This window comes from Nansenia antarctica (assembly GCF_963989245.1).
Source record: "Nansenia antarctica genome assembly, chromosome: 11".
NCBI lineage: Eukaryota > Metazoa > Chordata > Actinopteri > Argentiniformes > Microstomatidae > Nansenia > Nansenia antarctica.
In genome coordinates this window covers 10,764,730-10,781,420 of record NC_137681.1, presented here as the reverse complement: position 1 = coordinate 10,781,420, position 16,691 = coordinate 10,764,730, and the positions used below count along the sequence as shown (strand labels likewise).

Here is a 16,691-nt window from a genome sequence, read left to right as displayed (position 1 = left end):
GCATCATGAAACTCATCTTAAAACAAAACAAAGAACACTGTCTCTTGGGAGAGCCATGATGTTTTCCTGTCCACTTGACATGACAAGGAAAATCTCTGGGCCTCTTCATAGGCTATAACTAAGGTGAATGCTAAGTGGGATCCTTGGGACGAACCCTACCCTAAACCCTAACCTTTAGCCTTACCCACAACCATAACCCCTAAACCTTACTTTAACCATTTTAAATCTCAACGTCAGAGTCAGTATCCCACTTAGCATTGACCATGTAACTAGGGCTCTGGCTCTGGTTCTGAGCCTGTTGTGTCAAAGTGTGCTATATGTATGCCAGGGGAGGCTGCTGGGAGTAGAAATCTGAGGACTGGCTTATTGTAATGCATGGAACGGAATAACGAATGGTCTCAAAACACCATTCCTCATTCCATTCCATGCATTACTATGAGCCTGCCTTCCGATTTCTACCTCCACCAGCCTCCACCGATGTAGGCATAATTCCCTTCTTAAGGTCTTGTCTAATCAACGATTAAATTAGATTATTAGATAGATTATTACTGTTTATGCTTCATGAATATCGACCACCAGGATCCCGTGGTCCGTGGTGATCCAGAGGTTGATGGTCATATAAAAACTCAACTTCAGACCCTGAGTGAAGCATAGGCCTTGTGTCATGACTTCAGCCTGATATTCTGTAGCATTAAACATTTTTTACATGTTATATTAGAATTCCTCATATTCAGTTTGGAAGAAAAAAAATGTCACTAATTAAAAAGAAAAAAAAAGAAGAAAAGTCCAGTTTGACTGTACAGGCACAGAGAGTCAGTAAACAGACATATTTACATCATCAAGATAAAAACAAAATGGAGGAAAAAACAGATAAACAAACGACATGTCGACTTCGGGGAGTGTCTTCTCTATGGTGTGAAATGTTCTTCCTCTTCAATGATATGTTTGTTTGTTTGCATCTTTATTCCGGAAGCTTCTAATACTGACTCATCACATCCTTGAGCCCCTCTCCTGAAGAATCTGGAAAAACAAATGATGACAATCAGTGAAAGTCTCACATTCACACGCACGCACACGCACGCACACACACACGCACACACACGCACACACACACACACACACACTTGCACACACTCAAAAAAGGATATGGGTTGAAGCTAGCAAGGTATTCTATTCTATACAATACTAGGTACCCATGCCAGCAATACAAAGCAAAATATTGTCTGGTAGCTATGACGAAAGCTTGTCAGTTGTAATCAACCTGGGTCCTGAAGAGGCACAGCATTCACTTCAACACTTACGACACACAACTGATTTCAATGGATGGAAGCCCAAACCTGGCTAGGACAAGAACGGTCAGTGTGCCACCTCTCAGTGTCTCAGTGGCCTTGTGGTTGGGAGTGTCCGCCCTGAGACCAGAGGGTTGGACGAGTATCCTAACTACTACACAACCTCTCATGAACCGAGGTTGTATCACCACCCGGGCAAAGCTACAGCAAAGAAGCATGGAGCGGGAAGAGAGGAGAGATGGAGGGAGGAGGGAGGGAGCTATAGAGGGCATGTTGAGCTCACCGTTGACTCATCATCATCATCATCATAACAAGTACTCAACCCTAATCATCCGACAAATTCATTTCATAATCCGTGTCCTCGTCCTCACTCTGGACAACATGCAGCATGCAGACAGACAGACCGACAGACAGACGGCACAGAGGAAACACAGGACAGGACAGTCTTAGAGAGGACACAAAGGGGCGTCAATGTCATAGGGAAAGGGAAATAAAACAGACAGAGGAGGTAAATAAACATCCTAAAACATTTACCTGTAACCATTATATCATTTGTCACAATTTCCGTTGCAACAAATACATACATGTACAGTTCACCTTTTCTCACCAGATCTACTGACATAAGTGAAGTCCAACGGAGAGCCACAAGACTGGAGCTAGGCCTAACTACTGTGTCTGACCCCTGGAGCTAGGCCTAAACCCGCAATAACAGGTGGTTCACTCACAACATCAGCTCCTCACATTATAGTTTAAAATTCATCCCATCAAGACTAGTTAATCTTAACCTACTGTGCAGTAATAAGCAACCGTTCAATGGATTTACCAACATGGAAAGAAGGCAGAGCCTGGCGTGCGTGTGTGTGCATGCGTGTGCATGTGCGTGTGTGCGGAGCATGATGCAGTAATTCAGACAAAGTGGGCTGGCGTAACGCCTCATCCCCAGAAGTGGAGCAGGGATGTCCCCACCGGGAGACCTACACAGGGGAGGTTTAACTCCCACAGCTCCTCTTACTACTGTTATTCTGCTCCCTGTGCGTGAGAGAGGAACACACTCTCCACTAACAGTACCTGACAGCCCCAGCCCCCACAGAGAGAGCACTAGAGTACACCCCCCCCCCCCCCGGTTACTGTACTCTCTGGTACTCCCTCTAATCCCCCAGCGCTGCTCTCCTGGTCCTCCTGACAGGGATTAGCATGTTTAGGACGTTGGCTGTTAAACACGAAAGCGAACACGACACAAATCTCGTACGTAGTACTAGAGTAATGCTATTAAACCTGGGAGTGGTCTACTGCTCCTTTGACTGATACTGTAACAGTAGAATAACTGTCCTTTCAATGTTGATACAGACTGACTGGGTAACTGACCATGGACACAGTCCGGCTAGATTCATTAAAGTCAATAGTTATAAATCCTTAACTTTACCCACTTCATCATTGACTACTTTGCAGAAAATACTAAACAAAATTCTGATATCTCTCTGTGCACCAGAGAGTAAGGACATATTCCATGACGACGTGCTGTTAAATGTGCTCCTTCATGAGACGACCATCAGTGAACCGGGGCTACTTATCACAGTCCCATAGGAGCACTGGTTCATCAACGTGGTGCGTTTAGACAGCCGGAACAAGCCACCATTCAGACCAGCTTGTCAAGGACTTCTCACTGGGCTCACTGTCGATGTAAACACACATGCACTCTCTCACACACACGCGCACACACACACACACACACACACACACACACACACACGCACACAGCTCACCTTAGCTTTCTCACTGGGCTCACTGTTAGTGCCGTATGATTGGTTGTGCAGCTCCTTGGAGACGACACACAGGAACTCTGATTGGTCCTCGTTGCCGTAATTGTAGGAGGAGCCGATGCTGACCAGCTTGAGAGAGAGAGAGAGAGAGAAGAGAGAGAGAGAAGAGAGAGAGAGAGAGAGAGAGAGAGAGAGAGAGAGAGAATTAGCTTCAGTGAGACAAAATTAGGACAAAAATTGGGTTATGTAATGAACAGAGAAGGGAAAAGCTTTAGATAGAGCTAAAAACAAAACGAAGAGTAAAAAATAGATTAGATAGAGAGTTCCAGAACAAAGGCCAAGAGTTATCTAACGGAGTTAGCAGAGAACAAGTAAAAAGACACAAGGGAGTTGGGAGAGATGGGAGAGGGAAAACATCAATAGGAAAAGTCTCAAATAGAAGACTAGGGTAGAGACGGTGAGAAATATGGAAATCAAACAAACAGATAAAAAAAAGAGATCTGGCTATCGATAGGAGAAAACAAATGCTTGGGCTTAGTCAAAGAGATAGCAAACATAAGCCAACTGACATCAAAACGGGAAGTGAATTATTTCAAGCGAAGGTGGGACCAATCACCAGGGTAAAAAAAAACAGAACGACGACACTCTAAAATAAAACCATGCAAAGTGATAAAGACGTGCTAAATCAATTGTCGCGCGTGCAAATCAACACTGAGGTACTTCCCCCACATAGGAGACTAGCTGCTACACCAGGTCAGACAAACAGAACAGAGGAACACAACACAACACATCCCCCTCTGAGCAGAGTGCCTTCAACAGCCGAGGCTGGTGGTGGTAGACACTAAAAGACGGCAGCTCGTTGTAGCGCATGGAACGGAATGAGGTATCCAGTACTGGTATCCAGCGTTGGTATCCAGCATTAGATACCAATCCTTGTTCCGTTCCATGCACTACAATGAGCCACCGCCGTCTTTCAATATCTACCACCAGCAGCAGCAGCCTCCCCTGGTGTACATGTTGAGACATGCTCACAGCTAAACCAGGCTCATTAGTTCATAATCCCTTCTGCTGCAGCCTGTTGTTGCCACCGGTCCAGGGATCTCACAACGGGAGGCCATGGGAACAAGCAAATAGTACCCGTAGTAAATGGCCATTAGTTATAGTAATAATACCTTCATGTTTTTAATCTGAGCTCAATAACATATTTTAAGTCTTTTTTTTTGGTTTTGACAGTGTGTCGATTCAGGCTCTCTTCTACGAACAGGCGTAGGTTATTGATTGACGGCAGCGCCTCTTTTCTTGTTGTATGAGCACCAAACCGTCCTTCTACTATTTAAAGAGTAAACTCTACCCCATCAACAGGAGTGATACTCTCTCAACGCGACAAACATGTTAAGACTGCACCAGCCAGGTGCAACCGGTCCCTCAGAGAACCCCACCCATCACCACACCAACCCGAGCCCAAACCAGGGGAGGTTGGCGGCGGTAAAAATCGGAGGATGGAGGCTCATTGTAATACACGGAATGGAATGAGGAATGGTATCGAACGTGTGTTTAATACCATTCAGTTCCATGCATTACAATGAGCCCGTCCTCCGGTTTCTACCTCCGGCAGCCTCCACTGAGCCCAACAAACAGACACAGTCGAGAAGCTCCCTGGAACACTGCATGATTAGTCTGAGACTCAGCATACGTTCAGAACACCTGTTTGCTAGGGTAACATTCCTGCCAACTTTCTTGACCAAGTCTCTCTGTGAAAAAGAGGTCTTCAAACTCAAGAGATCATTGGGCAGTTAGAGCAGTCTATACACAAAGGCAGAGGGTTATCTATAGCTGTGTGTATGTGTTTGTGTGTGTGTGTGTGTGTGTGTGTGTGTGTGTGTGTGTGTGTGTGTGTGTGTGTGTGTGGGGGTGCTATAGCTAAGCTGGTATCCCCAGATGACTGTGCTCAGCTCATTGAGGCTGAGCAGTAAGCCTTCCATGAGGAAGTGTTTCTAGGGGGTTCCCATGTGACCTCCGACCCCAGTTAAGACGATTAGAGAGATTCCAGCTCTCAGGGAAATCCGGTGATCCCTCTCTCTCCCCTGGGGGACACTCACTCCGGGCTTAACTCATTCACACACGCACATGTACACTCACTCAAAAGCCATGTTGTGAATTGAAATAATCCAAAGGACTCATTTGAGTCTTTATGATTTCTCTCTCCAACTCGAGCCAACATGAATGTACCAGCTCAACCTCCACTGGCAGTACGATGATGATACCGATGGAGGCTGGTAGAGGTAGAAATCGGAGGACGGGCTCACTGTAAAGCATGGAATGGAAACAGGAGGATACCATTCCTCATTCGATTCCATGAGCCCGTCCTCCGATTTCTACCTCCACTGGTTGATACATTGCCTAGGTAAAACATACCAGTCACCATGAGGCATAACAACACAACCAAACAAGAACACACGTGAACATGGGGAGTAAATCAAATACAACAGACAAGGAAAGGGGTGCCGTGTTCTCTTTGCTCCTCTGGTAAAAAAAAAAAAAGAACGAAGTACGAATGAAAAACTTTTTTTTTTTTTTTTTTTTCTTCAGATTTTATCCCTTTTTCACCCAATTTGGTAGCCAATTTAACCCAACTTAGCATCCAATTATCCCCTGCCTATTGCATGGGATCCGCCGCACGACCCCGTGGCCGGCAGTCCCAGAGGAGGGCGCCAGGCAGACTAGGCTGACTGGCTCCTCGAGCCCAGTACCGTTATTCCGGCACCCAGGGGGCGGTGTTGCGCGACGGATCCTAGTCCAGAAATACTCCTATACCCCCCTCGAAAGCGGCCGGCCAATATGCCGCTTCCCGTGTGCCTCGGCCATATCTGGATCTGGCGAGCCGGGATACGAACCCCGGCCCCGGTGGGCAGCATGCACTAGAAAAACTGAATATCAACTAAAAATGGCCGTCATCTGTGTGTGTATGTGTGTGTGTGTGTGTGTGTGTGTATGTATGTATGTATGTATGGAGCCGGGATACACAGGAGCCAATGGGGGTGTGGATGGGTACACGAGGACCATGCAGTGGCCAATCAGCCCACGGACATAAGATTACAGGACACACCTCTTTGCTGTGGTTGGGCAAAGTAGTAGGCTCCTCCCCCTTCACCTCCCTTGACACAATCAGCAGAAACTCTGACTGCTGGGCCCGCCCGTAACCTATACTGACAAGCTGCAACAACCAACCAAAGCACACACAGAGGGGACGGAGGCCCCGGGTCATGGGCTTGTTCAGGAGGATGCAACATCACAGAACGTTCAGATAGTTCCGTCATGTAGAAACAACCATCGTCATGTATGTCATGTAAATGCGTGTCTATACATTCCATATCTATCTGTGACATTGTGTATATGTTCCACCTCTCTGAATACAATGTATGGGACAATCAACAACATGAGTACATGTTTCGTCATTTCTGATTGTGATTGTTTGGGACTCTCCCCGGGGCGGTAGTGTGAGGGTTACAGGGGTGAGAGCGCAGCACAGCTAAGAGAGGTCATGTGAGGTCATGTGTGTGGCGGAGGACGGAGGGGGCGTTACCTGTTCAAACTTCCAGCCGTCAGACATGGTGGAGACCATCTGAGTCAGCTCCTCCTCCTGACACTGCAGCACCCTGTAGACATGCTTCACTGGCGCCTAGGGGGGGGGAGGGGGAGGAGGGGGTGGGAAGAGAGGGAAGAAAGGCAGAGAGGGAGGGAAGGGAGAGAGAGAAGGAGGAGAGAGGAAGGCATGAGAGAGAAAGGGAAGGAGGGAGGAGAGTGAGGGGGGGGGGGGAGGGGGGGGGTAGAAAGACGTGCGAGTTGAGTGTATCCTCCAAATTAAACACACGGTGACAGTGTTAAGACGGTGACAGTGATAAGACACACACAGTCATTTGCCCACCTGTGAGGTTTTGCAGTCGCGTTCCCTGATCTTGTCCTTGATGAGCTTGATCAATGATGGGATATTGTAGAACTCAGCTTCCTCTAGAACTCCTGCGAAACAAAGTATTATTGACATACCCAACCCAGGGTACCTGAGCTGCTACTGGACACACTGTGTGTGTGTGTGTGTGTGTGTGTGTGTGTGTGTGTGTAGTCTTACCTTCCTCTGCCAGGTCTTTGTTAAGCACCAGCTTTCCGTGCCTCAGGTAGTTCAGCACCGGCCCAAAGTACGTTGGATCTCTGTCTATCAGATAGGCACCTGTGTCATCCTGGGAGGAGAGAGGGAGGGGAGGAGAGAGGGAGGGGAGGGAGGTAAAGAGGAGGGAGGAAAGGCAGAGAGGGAGGGAACAGAGAGAGAGAAGGAGGAGAGAGGGAGGGAGAGAAGGAAGGAGGAGAGAGGGAGACAGGAGAGAGAGAGGGAAGGAGGAGAGATGGAGGGAAGGAGGAGAGAGGGTGGGAGGAGAGAGAGAGGGAAGGAGCAAGAGAAACATAAATAATTCAGTCATGAAGTCTGAATCACTGCCGTTGGGTAATGACAGTTGCGTAAAGGTTCAGACCCAAAGGACTCGTCATCATCTATCCCCAAACCATATAACATGATCTATAACACATAAACAAACTACACATCGAAGCTAGGCCTTTATCAGGTCATTGAACCTCTAATGTAAGCCCTTATGAATTATGAAGAGAGAGCTCCCGGGCGCATAATCCCTGCATGGGTTGAGGAGGCACACACGTGTGCCCATGCGCGCGCGCGCACACACGCACACGCACACACACACACACACACACACACACACACACACACACACAAACACACGAGAGCATTCAAATGTGTGCCTGCGCATTCGCACACAAACACAACTGCTCACGTGTGCCTGTGTACACACATATGCAATTAAACACACACGCAAACACACGTGACAGCCCTCCACTATATCATCTCTGTATCCCCACGGGGGGGCCGTGGCAGTCTGATTCCCCCCCCCCCCGACCCCCCCCTTCTTGTCCTAGTGGGCATTCCCCTACTTGTCTAAGTATAGTGATTAGGAGAGGCCCATTTCTCCTGGGGAGAGGGGGGTGGGCGGGCGGGGGTGGAACAATTAGAGCAGAACAGAATGAGATGTAGGACAGGAGGCTGAGTCCACAGAGGGGACACACCACCAGAGGAAAACACTGTGCAGTGCCAGCTTCCCTCCAAAACAATTAGCCTAGCTCTAGACCGACCGCAGAGCCCAGCACTAGAGAACCAGAATGCCTAGTATGACTGTACGACAAGAACTCACAACCATCTTTCTAGTAACGTAAATGACGGCACGGCCACTCTCTTTCTTCCATTTAGCATAGACGCAATAATGACAGTTTGTCAACAGTGTCTGCTGTCAACACGAGTTTCCTGAGAAATGGCAAATATAAAAGGAAAAATTGCCCCCCCCCCCCAAAAAAAAGAATAGTCTATCCAACATGTTACAGCTAAAGAAGGTCAATAGCCACAGTGTGTATAGTGTCGATAGCCCTTACAAAAAGACTTGTTCTGGGGATAAATACAACCAAATGTTGTGCAAATCCACTTCATCCTACAGGATGTGTGAGTTTGCATAAAGCTGAGCATTTGGCTCCGGTATACAAATTAGCAGCTATGCTCTGGCCCCAGCTCGGCCAGCTGTCCCAACATCATTTACACAAACACACAGGCTTCATTTTCATACTTTCCGGACCTTGGTCACGGTTGAACACATAAGCAGGAAAGCCCTGATGGACACACAAAGGCACATATTCACCACAACTGGTTAAAGGTTCAAACAGCCTACATATGTAAAATATGTGATATTAATTGAGATATGCTTGAGTTGGCTTTTTGAGTTCGCACTCTTCTGACTATGATAAATTTGATGTTTTTGACAAGGGCTGTGACCCAGGTCTTACACAGAGGCTTTAACTAGACTGAGATCGACAGTGAAAACCCATTATAATTTCTCACATAATGAGAAAAGGTCCCAAGGCTTTTTACTGTTGTAACGAACCTGGACCTTTTGGCTGGCTGGCCTCCTTTTCCGAGGCAGAAATACCCTTATTGCACCCCATGGATTTAGGATCTATTCTGCTAAAACACACACACACACACTTTAAATGGCCTGCTGTGAATTAGTTCATTGCACTTGTGCAGACATTAAAGTGTAACTACAGGTAGGAGGCAGCTAGCCTACAGAAGAGAGAGATGAGAGGTTAGCTCGGTCAGGTAAGTTCATCCTTGTGTACTTTGTGTGCTACCTTAAACGTACTAGCCTACTTTCTATCCTAAAAACAACCAACTTCACAATCCCAGAGTTTGGTATCAGCTATCGTGGCATAGAGCAATAAAAAAAAGAATTAAAAAAAGGAGATAGGCTTTTCAAACTGAGACAGAAAAAAAAATGGAACTAATTTGACTTACCACAAAAATGTATTATGAGTTATGCCGACTTTGAAAGGGTCACGTTTGTACTGAAATAGCTATAAAAACACTGAGCATTCAGAGAGAGAGAAAGAGAGAACTAAAGGGATAGAACCCTTCATGAATAACAGAGGCAGCAGCAGACTGCCCCCCAGCCTTATAGAAGCATGCCAGGCTCATCAGCTAATGGCACACTAAGCTAAACAACGGGGCTATTATGAACGTGTAACCTACATACGACGGCAGCTTTTCATACGTATGACTCACACCACCATCACATCACATTTTTCTCTCTCTCTCTCTCTCTAGAATCAAGTGCAGGGATCAGGAAGGTAAACCTCAGCCTAGGCTATGTAGTCGAGTTTTTTCCATAAATGCACATAAACGCTGTGAAATGTTTCTCAGGCACTACATCGGAGCTATTCCTTATTCCGTTCCATGTATTACAATGAGCCCGTCCTCCCACCGCCCGGCCTTCCCTGATGTCGTCGAGTGTAAATTAAATGCTATCCACCTTTTTCTCTAGCGAAACATGTCTGTCTGCTGGGACCCCCTTGGTTGACTGGAGTCGGTCCCCTGGTACCTCCATTAGTGATATTAATAATATATTTGTTCACAGTGAACAACGATGAGCGAACACACTACTGCATGGGAGCGAAGAACTGTGAAGGATCTATACAGTAGATCCTGAGATTGCATATATGCTACCGATATGCCACTCATTTGATTTACTATTGGTGTTGCAAGAGACGGGGATGGTGGTTGCCAGTCTCACGTCTACATTTCTGACCAATTACGACGCAAGTTGTCGTTGCTAGGTTCGTGTTTCTAGGAGAGTCTTTCTCGCGGAAACATCCCTTTAAAAGAACAGGATTGGTGTAAGAGCCCTATGGAGAGGCCCATGGACACACCTGCCCTACACTTACTAATCCATAAGGGGAGTGCAGAAGTGGACCTTAGTGTAGAAGTGTGAAGGAACACACTATGGGTCAGTTATGGGATTGGTCCCCTGGGAGTCTATGGTCCTATGGGTGAGCATGAGGCAGTGAGCCCCCAGTTGGGGTGACCCCGTTAGGGGAGAGCTGTGATTAGAGGGGCAGTGGCTCGTGGTTGATGTGGTCCAAACGCACAAAGGACACAGTGTGTTCTGTTGAAAAACAAAAGCTACACTCCCTCTATCTGTCTCTGGGGGCCAGGGCTGGGGGAACAGGCCTCTGAGCAACAAACAGAGGGATGGAGAGAGGGAGGAAGACTGCAAACATGAGGATACGGGGGGAGAGAGGGAGGAAAAGGTACTATAGGAAGAGATGGGTGAAAATTACTAGTGTGGAAGGGGATGAGAAAGAAGTAAGGAAAGTAGAAGTAGTGGGGGATACATTTTAAAAGTAGAGCTAGAGAAGGAGGGTGGACTAACGCTAGTTAGGGGTGGGGGTCAGAGAACAGGGGTCGGCTATGTAAACAGTGCTTAATTTCTCCCCAGTCGCCAGAGAGTAACAATTGTAAAATCATGTTTGATGTTTGCAGGTCAAGCTGCTGTGAGTGGAATTAATTTCAATGAATTAAAATAAGAACTTTATTTTGGTCTCGGAAAGGAGTGGGCCTGGATCGTCACAAGAAATAAAGCTATGAAGCTTTCGGGGAAACTGACCCCAGTACAGTATATCCTAAACTCTTACCCTACTTCCTCTATTTTGAGTACAGTCTTTGATACCGTTCCATATTCCGTTCCACGCATTACAAAGAGCCCGTCCTGCCAATTTCGGCATCCGCCAGCTTCCTGATACCATCCCACAGGAAACCGGGCAGTGGCCCACCCGTCTACCACATGAAAGCACCAACGGTCACAAGAGCTTTGGATGTCTAGAGATTGGAGGCTCAAAGTAGAAGTTCAATTAGGCTAGCCGGCTCCCTCTTTATGTACGATGTCCACATCATGGGATATTGATGCAGGGGCATCGGGAGGAGCCTGCGGCATCAGAGTAGCCCCTCACTGAAGAGTCAAGACTCAGATCTGGAGGAGTTAGTGATGGATATCAGGGTTTAAAAGAAGCAATAGATCTTACGGTCACATGACATCGCTAGCACTTTGCCGCCTAGAAGTGGAGCATAGTGTATTGGAGATTAAATCCCTTAGGAGTAGAGGCATCCAGTAACCTCTCGAAATAGGACTGCTGAATAACCCACCCGTCTCAAATGTACATTATGCAGAACCTTCTCATCTTTCAAAAAATATTTAACCGTTTCATTTTCTTTTCCTAGGTTTCTTTTTTTTTCAGGTTCATCCAGCCTTTTCAGCACTCCGCTCACAGGCCAATGGTAGGCTACTGCATTTAACTGAACAATTTATGACGGATGAATGTTTCAGGCTTCCAAACGAACAGCTCCTTTTAGACGAGCCCTAAAAGCTTTCCTGGCGTGAGAGGCTGTTAAAGAGTTCCATCAAGTGTGGGATTGTGCTTAGCAGGAAATCACTTCTGTCCTGAGTTGAGTACTCTATAGTTCTCTACAGTCCAGGTGGAGGAAAAGAGGAGAAGAAAAGAGAAGAGGACTGCAGGGGAAGGAAGGCAGCAGCACCATGTTAAATATGTATAATTATTACTCCAGCTGGTTCATTTTGGTTCTACAATACTACAGCTGGCTACATTGTGGTTGTCGACATCATTGCACGTTAAATTAAGATGTCTGGTGGACACACATTTCACCAGCCACTCCGATCTTCTTTTAACAAAAATAAAGGCAATCGGTCCGTAGCAACAGTGACAGTAAGCTGAAGAAGGCAAGCACAGCAGAGAGAACTTTATCAGAAGCAGAAGAGTTGTCACGACTGATTGATATTGAAGCACAGTACTTGCGAACCATTGTTGATCACCTACCAAAGTGGCTGGTAAGATTGAAAGATTTCCCAGCCAATTGCACATGTTTCACCAGCCATTTGGCTGGTGGTGACTGGTGTTAATTTTTCACCCTGCACTCAGTCTGAAGTGGTGCTGTCACTGGTCTGTCCCTCTACAGTGAAGTGTTGAGCTGTGGCTGTGTGAACGGAAGGAAGCCACGGTGGAGAAGGAGAGAGGGAGCTGATACCACTGTCAGACTGACACTAAATGCAAGGCTCTCTCCACTTTCGTACGCACCTCAAAGAGGAGAGAGAAAGAGACTTCCCATCTCCCTCCCGGTCTCTCACTCTGCACGGCAAATGATGGTGAATAGGAAAAAAATCGGATGCAAAAAGAAGAAGAATGTTACACGATGGAATCCTGAAATATTGATGAACGCAGCTCTCAAAACGGGGGAGCTGGAACTCCACTTGAGTGGTTACGTGTTGGGATGAGGAGAGTAGGCTGGCCTGCCACCAGGCATTACCACAGTGTGCACTGATGAGATCCTGTATATATGAGACTGTTATGGTCCTGAAGTCAGCAGGTAGATGGGTAGAAAGCAGGGGAGGCTGGTGGAGGAAGAAATTGGAGCGCATTGTAATGTGTTTGATACCATTCTTCATTCCGTTTATTACAATGAGCCTGTCCTCCGATTTCTACCCCCACCAGCCTCCCCTGGTAGGAAGATGGGGGACCATACTATGCATAACTTCTCTGACCTCGTTTGCTAGTCTGTAATAGTAGGTCGAAAAATGTTGTAACCACTTTACATTAAGCTGCCCAAGGCCTATACTGTGAAGGGGAGCTATTCTGTCCCCTACATTGAGAGCCCCACACCTAAGAAAAATGGCTGTGGAATGTCTTGAGGTGTCAGAGCTGTGATGTTTTGAAAGACCTGATCATCTCTCTCTCTCTCTCTCTATTAGATTTTTTTCTGTGAAGTATTCGCCGCGTATTATTAAAGCCTCATTTGATTCTTTCCTGCACTACATCAGCACAACAATTCTTTGCACATAATGATAATTACATTGGAGTCACATTATCTAGGGGTAGTGGTGGTCTAGTGGATAGTGAGTTGGACTTGGGATCGGAAGGTTGTGAGTTCAAATCCCGCCTGAAGCCACACCACTACTAGTGTGCCCTTGGGTAAGGCACTTAGCCCTCAGTTACTCCAGGGGGAATGTCCCTGTAATTCGTAATTGTAAGTCGCTTTGGATAAAAGCGTCTGCTAAATGGCAAAATTATTATTTAATTAATTATCTATATTCTACAGAGTAAGGCCTCCTATGGGTATAGGGGCAGCTCTCAATAGACACATTAAGGAAAAGGCCCACATCATCAGTCAGCTCAGCTATGCTGTGGTGACTGTGCATGCGAGTGCACTTCCTCCTCCTCCTCCCTTCTCCACTCCTCTCTCTCTCCAAATCCAGCTCCAGTGTGCTAAACCAGGCTCCGATCCAGTAGTCAACAACATGAATGAATGAATAATGCAGCCAGCCAGCTCTCGTCATCCTGAAGCCAGGAGCAGCACCTCACCATCCTGCCTGGGTGACTGAAGACTGAACACCAAGCCTCTCACTCATTTCCTCAGCTGGGGAAACACAATACGGCCATGTGCCTGAAACAGAGCACTCCAGTTAGCCATCAATCTTGAGAGCTTCCTGCCTGGCCCAACCTGGGCCGCTCGGCTCACATGAGAGGTTGTGTGAGGTTACGGAGAACAAAACAACACGTCTCCGCCTCTCGCTCATGTGTGAAATGAATTCATGTATAAACATTTTTGAGAGGTGTATAAGGCTGGCTCTGTGGTTTGTAAATGGTAGTTGCTCTAGGCTATATAAATAGAAGGCTAGCATTAGTTAAACCTGCCAGGGCCAGCAGACAGGCAGAGTAGCAGCAACTGCATTAGTGTAAGAGCCCAATCGGGTCTTTAAGAAAGAGGATTGGGACAAACGACTGCTCCATTTATGATCAGATGTTCACGTTTGGGTAAATCCAACCAAAACACACACTGATTATTCTGGGATTAGGAAGGAGATTAGCATTGGTAAATGAGAGTATGAGAGGGGCTGAGACAAGGGTTAAATCCAGGGAATGTGGGATAATGACCGAGATTAGAGATGGACCTAGGACCTAGATAAGACAATCCTGATGAGAACAACAGACACTGATGTTGTTAAACTGAGAAGAAGCAGTGTTAGGGATTGGGGAGACCTCTCTCCCTCCCCCCCCCCCCCCCCCCCCCACACACACACTTGCTGCTGGCAGATGGAGGGACGGAGAGGCCCCTGATTCCAGCCCAAAGCAGCCATTCAGGCAGAGCAAAGTGACATTATCCCCGTGGCTCCCCACAGTCAGAAAAGAGCCTCACCCCACTTGGACAAGGCTGAAACAAGAACACACTCATTCTGAAAGAGAGAGAGAGAGAGAGAGAGAGAGAGAGAGAGAGAGAGAGAGAGAGAGAGAGAGAGAGAGAGAGAGAGAGAGAGAGAGAGAGAGAGAGAGAGCATCCTTCCACACAGGCAGGCCTGCCACACAGCCAGAGGGGATGGGCATTGTGGTCTTTGTGTGTTTGAAAGAGAAACAGAGGAAAAAATAGAGAGAGAGAAAGAGAGAACGCGACTCAACACTAAACATGTGACACTGCAACAAAATAAGATGGTCGTTAAGAAATCCTGTTCTGTAAAAGAAACAGGCAGAACCAGTCACACGCTTGTTTGTTTTTTCCACGCTAGAGTAGAGAGGGGAACCTACTGTAAGTTAAGTGGAAAGAAAATACCCAAATGACCTGACCATCATGGTAATCACCCCTTCTTCCTGTTCTAGCAGATTTGTCAAACTAGCTCAGGTGAATAAAAAGTGAAGACTCAAGTGAAATGCCTTTCGTTGTTATTTTCGGTATGCGCACGTTACACACATTAGATTACGGCATGGTTTAGAATAGGGGTCATTCATGCCAAGCCCACCCCACTAAACTTTCTAAAGACTATTGAATATGCAGCTGACAGAGAGGCATGGCATCATTTGAGCGCTATGATGAATCATTTCTAGCCTGTAGACTTTTGTTCCACTTGTCTGTTGTCCTTCTGCACGCTGCAAAAACGAACCAAGCAGCTAACATTTAATTTCCATCTGAATCACAGCTCAAAAATGAATAATAATAATATTGTAAAAGGCAAGCACGTGTTTATGCCTTTACAGGTTAACTAGAGAGGGGTGATCATGCCATCACCACCACCACTGTCCTGGGACGGACCAGGGGACAGTAGCCATCACCCACCCAACTTGTGAGCTTAGAATGATAAGGTTCTATCTTCGTTTAGAATGATAAGGTTCTATCTCCGTTTAGAATGAGAAGGTTCTATCTCCGTTTAGAATGAGAAGGTTCTATCTCCGTTTAGAATGATAAGGTTCTATCTCCGTTTAAAATGATACGGTTCTATCTCCGTTTAGGGCAGTTCAGAGATATTGAGCGTCAAAGTTTTTACATTCCATTATGTTTTATGAGATAGCCTTTGTATTTTATGAATTACTAACTCAAAAAGTTCAACATTTTAAAAAAATAACACCACACAGGCATTAATAAACACCTAATGGATCAGATTATGTAAAAAAAAACTCGAATTTGACAAAAATGGAGATAGAACCTTATAATTCTAAACTCACTCACTGTCCTCCTCTGACAGCTAGCCTAGTTTAGCTAGCCAGCTTAGCTACCATCACGTCGCGTCTGACACTTTCAATTGTCGTTATGTGGGATTAATAAACTAGCTAGCTAGCTAACGGTACATGTCTTGAACCAGTACAGTTGAACCAGTCATAAAAGTCGGATAAAATTGTTTCCATAACACTTCCGACGTTTACTTTCGCTCATTAGCAAAGCATGTTTCCACTTCAACCCAACATTTTTTGGTGTTACCTTGTCGGAGTCGAGGTCGGGGTCAGCCTGGCTGAGTCTGTAGAGGAAGGACTTGGGATCTCTGCACAGCGTCTGTCGTGTGGTTAGGAAGCACGTCCCCCCCACGTTTAAGCGAACCCATTTGGAGGCACCGGACCCGGACGATTGGGTTTGTTTTTCTGCGGGACAATGAGTCAAACACCTCCGGTATACGGGGCCGCTCGTGTCGGAGCTTGTGTCGTCTGCCATCTCCGCCCTCTCTCTCTGGTATGACTGCCTGTCTCTGTCTCTGTCTCTCTCTCTGTCTGTCTGTCTGTCTCTCTCTCTCTCTCTCTCTGTGTCTGTCTCTCTCTCTCTCTCTCTCTCTCTCTCTCTCTCTCTCTCTCTCTCTCGGTCGGTCTCTCTCTCTCTGGTATGACCGCCTGGCTGCTGCTGTTGACAGGAAACCTCTCTCTCCTCCAACCCCCC

The 16,691-nt window shown here is 46.6% G+C and overlaps 1 protein-coding gene across 1 annotated transcript; it reads right to left on the bottom strand.

The window, feature by feature from the left end:
* Positions 1-949: 949 nt before the first annotated feature.
* On the bottom strand, positions 950-16,472 carry kctd5b (potassium channel tetramerization domain containing 5b; the record flags this gene model as incomplete). The annotated part of the gene is made up of 6 exons (XM_080541434.1): positions 950-1,020; positions 3,053-3,178; positions 6,633-6,728; positions 6,975-7,066; positions 7,176-7,284; positions 16,245-16,472. The coding sequence occupies 6 exons, from the start codon at positions 16,470-16,472 to the stop codon at positions 991-993; spliced, it is 681 nt and encodes a 226-aa protein (XP_080397560.1). The 3' UTR covers positions 950-990.
* Positions 16,473-16,691: the final 219 nt, after the last annotated feature.